The sequence below is a fragment of the Brachyistius frenatus genome, unplaced genomic scaffold (genome assembly GCF_029030835.1).
Source record: "Brachyistius frenatus isolate BFR_SWC_R1_liver_20210118 unplaced genomic scaffold, ASM2903083v1 Contig_434, whole genome shotgun sequence".
Lineage (NCBI taxonomy): Eukaryota > Metazoa > Chordata > Actinopteri > Embiotocidae > Brachyistius > Brachyistius frenatus.
The window spans coordinates 80,422-94,075 of NW_027211033.1; the positions used below are offsets into that span (position 1 = coordinate 80,422).

The 13,654-nt window shown below is 50.8% G+C and overlaps 1 protein-coding gene across 1 annotated transcript; it reads right to left on the reverse strand.

Moving 5' to 3' along the window:
• Positions 1-13: 13 nt before the first annotated feature.
• Positions 14-13,085, reverse strand: dedd (death effector domain containing). Its single transcript, XM_069725610.1, has 5 exons — positions 12,752-13,085; positions 2,753-3,373; positions 2,087-2,191; positions 1,767-1,904; positions 14-1,266 (listed from the first exon to the last, which is right to left on the reverse strand). The coding sequence occupies exons 2-5, from the start codon at positions 3,312-3,314 to the stop codon at positions 863-865; spliced, it is 1,209 nt and encodes a 402-aa protein (XP_069581711.1). The 5' UTR covers positions 3,315-3,373; positions 12,752-13,085; the 3' UTR covers positions 14-862.
• Between the last annotated feature and the right edge of the window lie 569 nt (positions 13,086-13,654).

Genomic DNA, 13,654 nt, shown 5'->3' on the forward strand with positions numbered 1-13,654 from the left:
AGAAACAGATTTAGTACGTCCCAGTACACAGCGTGTTAAATATAGTATGACAAAAGTACCAGGATGTTCTACTACATCTGTAATCTGCAGGTCAGCGTGCTACTCTGGCTGTTCTGACCCACAATCCTTTGCAGGGGGATGTGCATCACATCGACTGAGCTGCAGAGACCTGGTTGTGCTTAAGCTCCGCCCACAAAAGAAGAAGAGGCATTGAAAGGAAGTGTACTCGTTCCAAATTACATCCTTTCATCACATCCCAACTAATCTACAGGACCACTGGAGGAGGCTCATGGGAAACCTTTCAGACATCCCATCATCACACTGCTGCTCTACACGCTGGACATCCCATCATCACACTGCTGCTCTACACACTGGCAGCGGATGATTTAGTCGTCATAGTAACGCTCCGACCACAGAACATCGCGAGTTAAAAGAAATTAAAGACACAAGGATGTGGACAGAAAAACGACCTCGCCGATGAGGAGCTGAAAGAAACAGACTGTTAGTCAACTATGATCCGAGTCTACTGAACACCTGGACAGGTGACCCGTCAGACCAGTGGGAGGAGCCTGTCCTGTTTCCTGGATTGAAGATAACAGAGTGTCTGAATGAGCTAACATACCACAGAAGAAGAAGCGGGTCGAGTTCGATGCACACGTGATGAAGTCATCGTCCACGGCCTATAGCACAGTACCACATGTCCTCGCATGCTACGCTCAGGGTTGCCACGGAGATAACCTATGACCTCTGCTTTCTCTGTTCTGGAGTTCACACATCTGGCACCTCAAAAGACACGTGTGATCGGAGCCCCGTGGAGGGGGGTGGGGGTGGGGTGGAGGGAGGGGCCACCTGGAGACAGTGTCTAAGATCCGGGGTCCTTCCCCGCCGCCGGGCTCCCTCCGTTCGTCACCAGGTTACAGAGCAGCTTGCGGCGCCCCGCCTGGTAGTCCTCCTCGTCCACGTTCACCAGCAGTTTGATGGCCTCGTGGCCCACCGCCTGTTTGAGGGAATCTGTGATGAAGACCCCCTTTAGGGCCTCCAGCAGTGAGCCGTTGATGTAGTCCCTCCAGAAGGCGTCCAGGTAGGTGAGCTCAGAGAACTTGATGTCACAGATGATGGAGCCCAGGTCCCGGGACTTCAGGATGGTGTTGGCCTGGTTGAAGCGCTCGAACTGCCGCTCCACCGCCTCCTGCTTGTTGGAGAACACGTTGCCCTGGAGAGCAGACTCGTGCTGGCAGTACTCGGCCCGGACCCGGAGCCGGATATCTGGGAGGAGAAAATACAATCAGGTGGAGGAGGAAGGAGGAAAGATCACAGGTCCTCAGAACCATATTTGGACGAGCTGGGGGAGGAGCCAGCGGTGGATCTGACAGATCTGATCGGAAACCTGACGATACTACGTCCCGCCCACCGATAGCTGTAACCTGACTGCACCACAGGCCTGTCAATCAAACAGACACGCCCCCAAAAACAGGTCTTCTTGAATCTTCTTTTCTAATGAATGAGGGATTATTTTCAGATGGACCTCCAGAAAACTAATAAGAAGGAGTGACTTTAGCTAACAACACCGAGATAACTGATGGACACATTTTATTCACTTTGGATTTGATGAGAGAAGTTGAATGGGAGTCTATGGAGCCGGAGGCTTTTTGGAGCCGACCTCTAGTGGCACTCGCTGGTATTGCAGCTGAAGACACTTCTGCATCAGAACCATTTTTCAGACCTGAAGCTACGAACAGAACTGTTGTTGTTGTGTTTCTTTTTACCACATGTTTGCTTCTCCCTGCAGTCGGCAGAGGAGTGACTCCTCTTGCGTTTGCGGTTCGGGACCGGAGCAGCCGGCTTTGTTCTGGGAGGTCCAACATGTGGTCCTGACGGGGAGCAGCAGATGACGGGCTGTGGACCTGAACAGTGACACCAGTGTTACAGGGAACCAGTCTGTTGTATCATGTTGTAAGGAACCTGAACATCAGCCTGCACACACACACACACGCACACGCACACACACACACACACACACACACACACACACACACACACGCACGCACGCACACACACACACACACACACACACACACACACACACCTGTTCTTCTGTGGGGGGCGGAGTCTTTGTTCTGCATGGATCCTCTGGGTGAAATGTAACGTACTGACGTCTCCTCCAGGTACTTATCAACAGGATCTGGACACACTGAGGGCAGAACAGGGTTTCTGATGTTATTCTAATCGATGACATCATACAGAGACGATGACGATGCTGCAGCTGGATGCTTTTCCTCCTTTAGTTGTTGAATGAAGACCAGCTTTTAGCTGCTTTGTTATATTACAAGTATCAATATTTAAACTGGGGAGAAATCTTGTTTTCTGTTTTCTTTAATTTAATTTTGTTGAGTTGTCTATAAATATATTTATATTGAGCTATACAAATAGAAAAAAAGCTGGAAAAAAGGTGGATTTGAATGTATAATTTGTTGAAACTGAAATAAAAACTAAGTTAAAAATAATACATTTATACATAATACACAATATATTTCTATATGTGGGCGGAAAGAGGCCTTTCTATGTGTGGTGCAGTTTGCTGGTGATTCAGTGGCTGAATGCACCCTGGAGAATCAGCATGAACATTCATCGCAAACATTTTATATTTGAATGTGTTTGTGCTGATTTGTAGTTGGTGTAAAGGATGTCAGGATGCTAAAACCAAAGGTTCACTTCCTGAGTGTGCAGGAAGTGATGTCACGGCTGCACTCACCAGCCTGCCGTTTCCTGAGGGTGACGTAAGGCAGCAGGTCGTGGCGGGTGATGATGCGCAGCAGCTGTAGGACGTGTCTGAAGTTGGTCTCGTCGCAGCGTCCCTGGCGCTCCAGAGCCAGCAGGAAGTCTCTCCCGCTCCTGATGCCGCCACGCTCGTACTCGTCGATGACGTCCACGAACAGGAAGGACAGCACCCGGACGTCCCGGTGCGTCAGCTGCGCTCCGACGATGTCAAACATGCGGTGGAGGGAGTAGAGGCCGTGGGAGTTGTCCACGGCCTCCTCTGGCCACGGCTCGAAGCCGCCATCTCTCCTGGACGGGCCGGAGTCGGTGGAGGAAGCGGAAACGTTCCTGTCGGCCGCCTCACCGCCGGCGGGCGCCACGCCGGAGCAGCCCGGTCGGCCCGTCGCTGCTCTGTGATCGAGAGGCCCGTTGGCGCTACTCTGACTGGAGTCCAGCGGGTTGGCTTGGATGTGAGGCCTGGCCGGCTGAGCAGACGAGTTGTGGGCGAGCGGTGGAGGGATGACAGCGCTGGGCAGCTGGGGTTGTTGTGATGTCATCTCAGGGGCCGATGGGGACGAGGGACCCCCTGCTGTCGGCCTCCGGTCCAGCAGATCACCTGCACAAAGACACCTTGTTTATGAATGGAATGATCATCTTCATATCAGAGAACATCACAAGACTCATCATCGTGCGACCGACTACATCATCAAATGACCGACTTCATCATCAAATGACCGACGACATCATCAAATGACCGACGACATCATCAAATGACCGACGACATCATCAAATGACCGACGACATCATCGCACGACCGACGACATCATCGCACGACCGACGACATCACCAAATGACCGACGACATCATCGCACGACCGACGACATCATCAAACGACCGACGACATCATCAAACGACCGACTTTATCGTCAAATGACCTACGACATCATCAAATGACCGACTTCATCATCAAATGACCGACGACATCATCAAATGACCGACGACATCATCGCACGACCGACGACATCATCAAACGACCGACGACATCATTAAACGACCGACTTTATCGTCAAATGACCGACGACATCATCAAATGACCGACTTCATCATCAAATGACCGACTTCATCATCAAATGACCGACGACATCATCACGCGACCGACTTCATCATCAAATTACCGACGACATCATCAAATGACCGACGACATCATCGCACGACCGACAACATCATCACGCGACCGACTTCATCAAATGACCGACGACATCATCGCACGACCGACGACATCATCGCACGACCAACGACATCATCGCGCGACCGACTTCATCATCAAATGACCGACGACATCATCAAATGACCGACGACATCATCAAATGACTGACGAAATCATCGCACGACCGACGACATCATCAAATGACCAACGACATCATCGCGCGACCGACTTCATCATCAAATGACCGACGACATCATCAAATGACCGACGACATCATCAAATGACTGACGAAATCATCGCACGACCGACGACATCATCAAATGACCAACGACATCATCGCACGACCGACGACATCATCAAATGACCGACTTCATCATCAAATGACCGACGACATCATCAAATGACTGACGACATCATCGCACGACCGACGACATCATCAAATGACCGACGACATCATCGCACGACCGACTCCATCATCAAATGACCGACGACATCATCGCACGACCGACGACATCATCACGTGACCGACGGCATCATCAAACGACCGACGACATCATCAAACAACCGACGACATCATCAAATGACCGACGACATCATCGCAATACCGACTTCATCATCAAATGACCGACGACATCATCGCGAGACCGACTTCATCATCAAACGACCGACGACATCATCAAACAACCGACGACATCATCAAATGACCGACGACATCATCGCAATACCGACTTCATCATCAAATGACCGACGACATCATCGCGAGACCGACTTCATCATCAAACGACCAACGACATCATCAAACGACCGATGACATCATCAAACGACCGACGACATCATCACGACACCGACTTCATCATCAAACGACCGACGACATCATCGCACGACCGACGACATCATCAAACGACCGACGACATCATCAAACGACCGACTTTATCGTCAAATGACCTACGACATCATCAAATGACCGACTTCATCATCAAATGACCGACGACATCATCAAATGACCGACGACATCATCGCACGACCGACGACATCATCAAGCGACCGACGACATCATTAAACGACCGACTTTATCGTCAAATGACCGACGACATCATCAAATGACCGACTTCATCATCAAATGACCGACTTCATCATCAAATGACCGACGACATCATCACGCGACCGACTTCATCATCAAATTACCGACGACATCATCAAATGACCGACGACATCATCGCACGACCGACAACATCATCACGCGACCGACTTCATCAAATGACCGACGACATCATCGCACGACCGACGACATCATCGCACGACCAACGACATCATCGCGCGACCGACTTCATCATCAAATGACCGACGACATCATCAAATGACCGACGACATCATCAAATGACTGACGAAATCATCGCACGACCGACGACATCATCAAATGACCAACGACATCATCGCGCGACCGACTTCATCATCAAATGACCGACGACATCATCAAATGACTGACGAAATCATCGCACGACCGACGACATCATCAAATGACCAACGACATCATCGCACGACCGACGACATCATCAAATGACCGACTTCATCATCAAATGACCGACGACATCATCAAATGACTGACGACATCATCGCACGACCGACGACATCATCAAATGACCGACGACATCATCGCACGACCGACTCCATCATCAAATGACCGACAACATCATCGCACGACCGACGACATCATCACGTGACCGACGGCATCATCAAACGACCGACGACATCATCAAACAACCGACGACATCATCAAATGACCGACGACATCATCGCAATACCGACTTCATCATCAAATGACCGACGACATCATCGCGAGACCGACTTCATCATCAAGCGACCGACGACATCATCAAACAACCGACGACATCATCAAATGACCGACGACATCATCGCAATACCGACTTCATCATCAAATGACCGACGACATCATCGCGAGACCGACTTCATCATCAAGCGACCAACGACATCATCAAGCGACCGATGACATCATCAAGCGACCGACGACATCATCACGACACCGACTTCATCATCAAGCGACCGACGACATCATCACGACACCGACTTCTTCATCAAGCGACCAACGACATCATCAAGCGACCGACGACATCATCGCACTTCGACCCGACTTCATCATCGCACGACCGACGACATCATCGCACGACCGACGACATCATCAAACGACCGACTTCATCATCAAACGACCGACGACATCATCAAACGACCGACGACATCATCGCAATACCGACTTCATCATCAAATGACCGACGACATCATCGCGAGACCGACTTCATCATCAAACGACCGACGACATCATCAAACGACCGATGACATCATCAAACGACCGACGACATCATCACGACACCGACTTCATCATCAAACGACCGACGACATCATCACGACACCGACTTCTTCATCAAACGACCAACGACATCATCAAACGACCGACGACATCATCGCACGACCGACTTCATCATCGCACGACCGACGACATCATCGCACGACCGACGACATCATCAAACGACCGACTTCATCATCAAACGACCGACGACATCATCGCGACACCGACTTCATAATCAAACGACCGACTTCATCATCAAACGACCGACTTCATAATCAAACGACCGACTTCATCATCAAACGACCGACTTCATCATCAAACGAACGACTTCATCATCAAACGAACGACGACATCATCGCGAGACCGACGACATCATCGCTAGACCGACTTCATCATCACGCGACCGACGACATCATGAAATGACCGACATCATCGCACTACCAACTTCATCACCACACACGACCAACGACATCATCACGTGACCGACGACATCATCACATGACAGACAGCAACTAACACGCTAACAGGACAACTGACATGCTCACACAACTTCTGACAAACTCACACGACAATTGACACGCTCTCACGGCAAATGACACATTCAGGCAACAACTGACGCACTCACGCAACAACTGACACGCTTAAGCGACATCTGACACGCTCACAAGACACCTGAAACACTAACAAGACACCTGAAAAGCTTAGACGGCAACTGTCACGCTCACGCGACAACTGACATGCTTACATGGCAACTGACACGCTTACGCCGCAACTGACACGCTCACATGGCAACTGACATGCTCACGACACCTGACACACTCACGACAACTGACACGCTGACAAAACACCAGAAACGCTAACGCGACATGCTTACGCGACAACTGAAAAGCTCATGCGACACCTGACACGCTCTCACGGCAACTGACACTTACGCAACACCTGATGCGCTCAAGCAACACCTGACACACTCACCTGACAACTGATGCGCTCACACAACACCTGACAGTATCACGTGGCAACTGACACGCGACAACTGAAATGCTCACGCAACACCTGAAGAGCTCAAGCGACATCTGACACGCTCACAAGACACCTGAAACACTAACAAGACACCTGAAAAGCTTAGACGGCAACTTTCACACTCACGCGACAACTGACACGCTTACGCGGCAACTGACACACTTACGCGGCAACTGACACGCTCACGCGACAACTGACATGCTCACGACATCTGACACACTCACGACAACTGACACGCTCACAAAACACAAGACACGCTCACGTGACACGTGACATGCTTACGCAAAAACTGAAGAGCTCACGCAACAACTGAAGAGCTCAAGCGACATCTGACACGCTCACAAGACACCTGAAACACTAACAAGACACCTGACAAGCTTAGACGGCAACTTTCACACTCACGGGACAACTGACTCGCGACACCTGACATGCTCACACTGCAACTGACACGCTGACGCAACAACTGACACATTCACACGGCAACTGACATGCTCACACGACAACTGACACTCACACGACAACTGACGCACTCAATCATGCGACAACTGACACGCTCACGCAACACCTGAAACGCTCTCACGGAAACTGACACGCTCACGCAACAACTGACACGCTCACAAGACACCTGAAACACTAACAAGACACCTGACACGCTTCGACGGCAACTGACACGCTCACACGACAACTGACACGCTCACACGACAATTGACACGCAAACAAAACACCAGACACGCTCACACGATAACTGACACGCTCACATGGAAACTTAGATGCTCACAACAACTGACAAGCTCATGTGACATGCTTAGGCGACAACTGAAAAGCTCACTCGACACCTGACACGCTCACGCAACTACTGACACGTGACAACTGATGCGCTCACACAATACCTGACAGTCTCACGCGGCAACTGACACGCAACAACTGACGCACTCACACAACACCTGAAGAGCTCAAGCAACATCTGACAAGCTCACAAGACACCTGAAACACTAACAAGACACCTGAAAAGCTTAGACGGCAACTTTCACACTCACGCGACAACTGACACGCTCACGCAACAACTGACACGCTCACGACATCTGACACACTCACAAAACACCACACGCTCACGTGGCAACTGACACACTTACGCGGCAACTGACACGCTCACGCAACACCTGACACGCTCACGACATCTGACACACTCACAAAACACCACACGCTCACGTGACACGTGACATGCTTACGCGACAACTGAAGAGCTCATGCGACACCTGACACGCTCACGCGCCAACTGACACGCTCACACGGGAAGTGACACGATCAAGCGACAACTGACATGCGACAACTGAAACGCTCACGTGACAACTGACATGCTCACACAACACCTGTAACGCTCTCACGGCAACTGACACTTTCACGCAACACCTGACACGCTAACGCGACAACTGACATGCTCAAGCGACATCTGACACGCTCACAAGACACCTAAAACACTAACAAGACATCTGACAAGCTTAAATGGCAACTTTCACACTCACGCAACAACTGACACGCTCACGCAACAACTGACACGCTCACAAGACACCTGAAACACTAACAAGACACCTGACACGCTTCGACGGCAACTGTCACACACACGGGACAACTGACTTGCGACACCTGACACGCTCACAATGCAATTGACACGCTGACGCAACAACTGACACATTCATACGGCAACTGACACGCTCACACGACAACTGACACACTCAATCACACAACACCTGAAACGCTCTCACGGCAACTGACACGCTAACGCGACAACTGACAAGCTCACAAGACACCTGAAACACTAACAAGACACCTTACACGCTTGGACGGCAACTGTCACACTCACGGGACAACTGACTCGCGACACCTAACATGCTCACGCTGCAACTGACACGCTCACACGGCAACTGACAAGCTCGCAAAACACCAGACACACTCACGCGACACGTGACATGCTTACGCGACAACTGAAGAGCTCACGCGACACCTGACACGCTCACGCGGCAACTGACACGCTCATGCGGCAACTGACACGATCATGCGACAACTGACATGCGACAACTGACATGCTGACACAACAACTGACACATTCACACGGCAACTGACACGCTCACACGACACCTGAAACACGAACAAGACACCTGACACGCTTCGACGGCAACTGTCACACTCACGGGACAACTGACTCGCGACACCTGACACGCTCACGCTGCAACTGACACGCTCACATGACAACTGACACACTCACGCAGGAACTGTCACACTCACGCGACAACTGACACGCTCACAAGACACCTGACACACTAACAAGACACCTGAAACGCTCACGCGACAAATGACATGTGACAACTGACACGCTGACGCAACAACTGACACATTCACACTGCAACTGACACGCTCACACAACTGACACTCACACGACAACTGACACACTCACAAGATACCTGAAACACTAACAAGACACCTGACACGTTTCGACGGCAACTGTCACACTCACGGGACAACTGATTCGCAACACCTGACACGCTCACGCTGCAACTGACACGCTCACGCGGCAACTGACACGCTCGCAAAACACCAGACACGCTCACGCAACATGCTTACGCGACAACTGAAGAGCTCACGTGACACCTGACACGCTCACATGACAACTGACACGCTCACGCGGGAACTGTCACACTCACGCGACAACTGACACACTCAATCACGCGACAACTGACACGCTCACAAAACACCTGAAACACTAACAAGACACCTGACACGCTTCGACGGCAACTGTCACACTCACGGAACAACTGACTCGCGACACCTGACACGCTCACGCGGCAACTGACACGCTCACGCGACACCTGACACGCTACCATGGAAACTGATAAACTTGCGACACCTGACAAGCTCACACAACATCTGACGGGATCAAGCGACAACTGACACGCTCACTCACGTGACATCTGAAATGCTCACACAACACCCGTAACACTCTCACGGCAACTGACACGCTCATGCTACAACTGACGAGCTCATGCAACACCTGACGCGCTCAAGCGACATCTGACATGATCACGCGACAACTGACACGCGACAACTGAAACGCTCACGTGACAACTGACGCTCACACAACACCTGTAACGCTCTCACGGCAACTGACACACTCACGCGACAACTGACACACTCAATCACGCGACAACTGACACGCTCACACGACACCTGACACACTCACGAAAACCTGACACGCTCACACAACACCTGACACGCTCACATGGAAACTGACACGCTCACGCGACAACTGACTCGCTCACGCGACAACTGACACGCTCACAAGACACCTGAAACACTAACAAGACACCTGACACGCTTCGACGGCAACTGTTACACTCACGGGACAACTGACTCGCGACACCTGACACGCTCACGCTGCAACTGACACGCTCACGCGGCAACTGACATGCTCACGCGATACCTGACATGCTCTCACGACAACTGACACGCTCACGCGACAACTGACACGCTAACACGACACCTGAAACGCTCTCACGGCAACTGACGCGCTCATGCGACAACTGAAAAACTCACAAAACACCTTATGCACTCACGCGACAACTGATACGCTCATGTGAACACTGACACGCTCACACAACAATTGACACACTCACACGACAACTGACACACTCAAGCAACAACTGACATGCAACAACTGACACGCTCAGACAACACCTGACATGCTCACATGGAAACTGACACACTCGCGACAACTGACATGCTCACAAGACACCTGACACGCTCACGCGGCAACTGACAGGCTCCCGCGACACCTCACACGCTTACGCGGCAACTGACATGCTGACGCGACAACTGACACGCGACAAGTGAAATGCTCACGCAGCAACTGAGAGGCTCACGCGACACCTGACATGCTGACACGGCAACTGACTCGTGACAACTGAACGGCTTACGCGACAACTGACACGCTCACGCAACAACTGACACGCTAAAACGGCAACTGACACGCTCACGTGACGACTGATTCGGGACAACTGACACGCTCGTGAAAACTGACACACTCACGTGACAATTCACACGCTCACACGACAACTGACACGCTCACAAAACACCAGACGTGCTCACAGAGCAACTGTCACACGCGACAACTGACACGCTCACGCGACAACTAATTTGGGACAACTGACATGCTCACACGAAAACTGACATGCTCACGTGACAACTGACAGGCTCACGCGACACCTAATGCTTACGCGGCAACTGACACGATAACTGACACACACCTGAAACACTCACGACAACTGACACACTCGTACGGCAACTGACACTCTCACGACAACTGACGCGCTCACAAAACACCTGACACTCACGCGACAACTTTAATGCTCACGCGACAACTGACACGCTCGTGAAAACTGACGCGCTCACACAACACAACTGACACGTGAACACTGACACACTCACACAACACCTGATATGCTCACACAGCAACTGACACACTCGGGACAACCGACACGCTCACGCGACAACTGACACGTGGCAACTGACAGGCTCACGCGACACCTGACACGCTTACGAGACACCTGACATGCTCACGACAACTGACACACAATAACTGACACGCTCACACAACACCTGACACACTAACACGACAACTGACACGGGAACTGACACACTCACAACACAACAACTGACACACTCACATGGCAACTGACACACTCACACGGCAACTGACACACACGGTAACTGACACACAACAAGCTGACACACTCACATGGCAACTGACACACTCACATGGCAACTGACACACTCACACGGCAACTGACACACACGGTAACTGAAACACTAAACACAACAACTGACACACACGGTAACTGACACACAACAACTGACACACTCACACGGCAACTGACACACACGGTAACTGACACACAACAGCTGACACACTCTCACGGCAACTGACACACACACGATAACTGAAACACTAAACACAACAACTGACACACACGACAACTGGCACACGACAACTGACACACTCAAACGATAACTGACACACTCACACAGACACACAACAACTGACACACTCACACAACTGACACACAACATCTGACACTCACACAACGTAAATACACAACTAACACTGACAACAACTGACACCCTCACACAGACACACAACAACCGACACCGTCACACAACTGACGCGAGGCTGCCGGGGGAGGACCGGCCGGTGGTCCCGGTGAGGCTGCTGTTCACCTGCAGTACACCTCACCTGTCCGGGTCGCGTGCTGACGTGCTTGTTGTTGTCACTCTGAGTCTCGACAGCACGAGAACAACACACATCCAACCGGCGGGAAACAGATGACGTCACTACAAGCCCTAACTTCCCATACCGTGTGTGTTCCTGATGTTCTGGATGTTCCGGACGGGTCCACCACCATCAAAGTTCGGCTGGCAGTTACCACCGAGCTAGCTCCCCAGGTCCAGCAGCGCTTCCCTCCGGACCGAACCCCGTTTATCTCCGGTTGCTTCTTCTGATCGATGACAGGATGAATGTTCAAAACGCCGGTTCCTCTCGGTGCGCGGCGCCGCTCCGTTCAGGCCGCAAACAAGCGTCCGTTGTACGGGTTAGGTCCTGAGACAGACACCGTGGGGAAAATAAGCAAACAGTTTTCGTTCTTCAGCTAAAATGAAAGCTCTTCCGGTTCACGGTGCAGTTCAGTTCCGGTGTAGCGCCGAGGCACGGACCCTCCGGTCTGAACGTGTCCCCGGGAGCGCGCATCAGTCAGAGTCGGTGGAACTCCGTGAGCGCGCTTCGACGTCATCAAAGAGAAATGACAAACATCATGAAGGTTTGAATTCAATGAAAAAAGGAACAAAACCATCCAACTCTGTGAAGAAACCCTTGGAGGGGGTGAGGTGCTATTTTCGGGTAAATCGATTTTTATTTATTTTTTTCTTGTCCTTTAGTATCTTTGTTTCAAGATAAATTATAGATTTGGGTCCTTCTATGTTTATATATTTTTATTTTATTTATTTACTTTCGTTATAATTTTGTTATTCATTACTCTACTGTCATGTTATTTACCCTTTATATGTAATGAAAAGTACTTGTTTACATTGCTTGTAAACTTGTTCTAATTTAATGTTTTGCTTGCTGTACACTGTTGTTCAAGAAACAAAAATTAAAACAATTAAAAATGAAGTGAGGCAGCAGGGAGACAGAGGAGAGAGGAGAGAGGAGAGAGGGGAGTGTGGTGTTACAGCTGAGCCCTTCACAGTCATGTGTGTGAGCC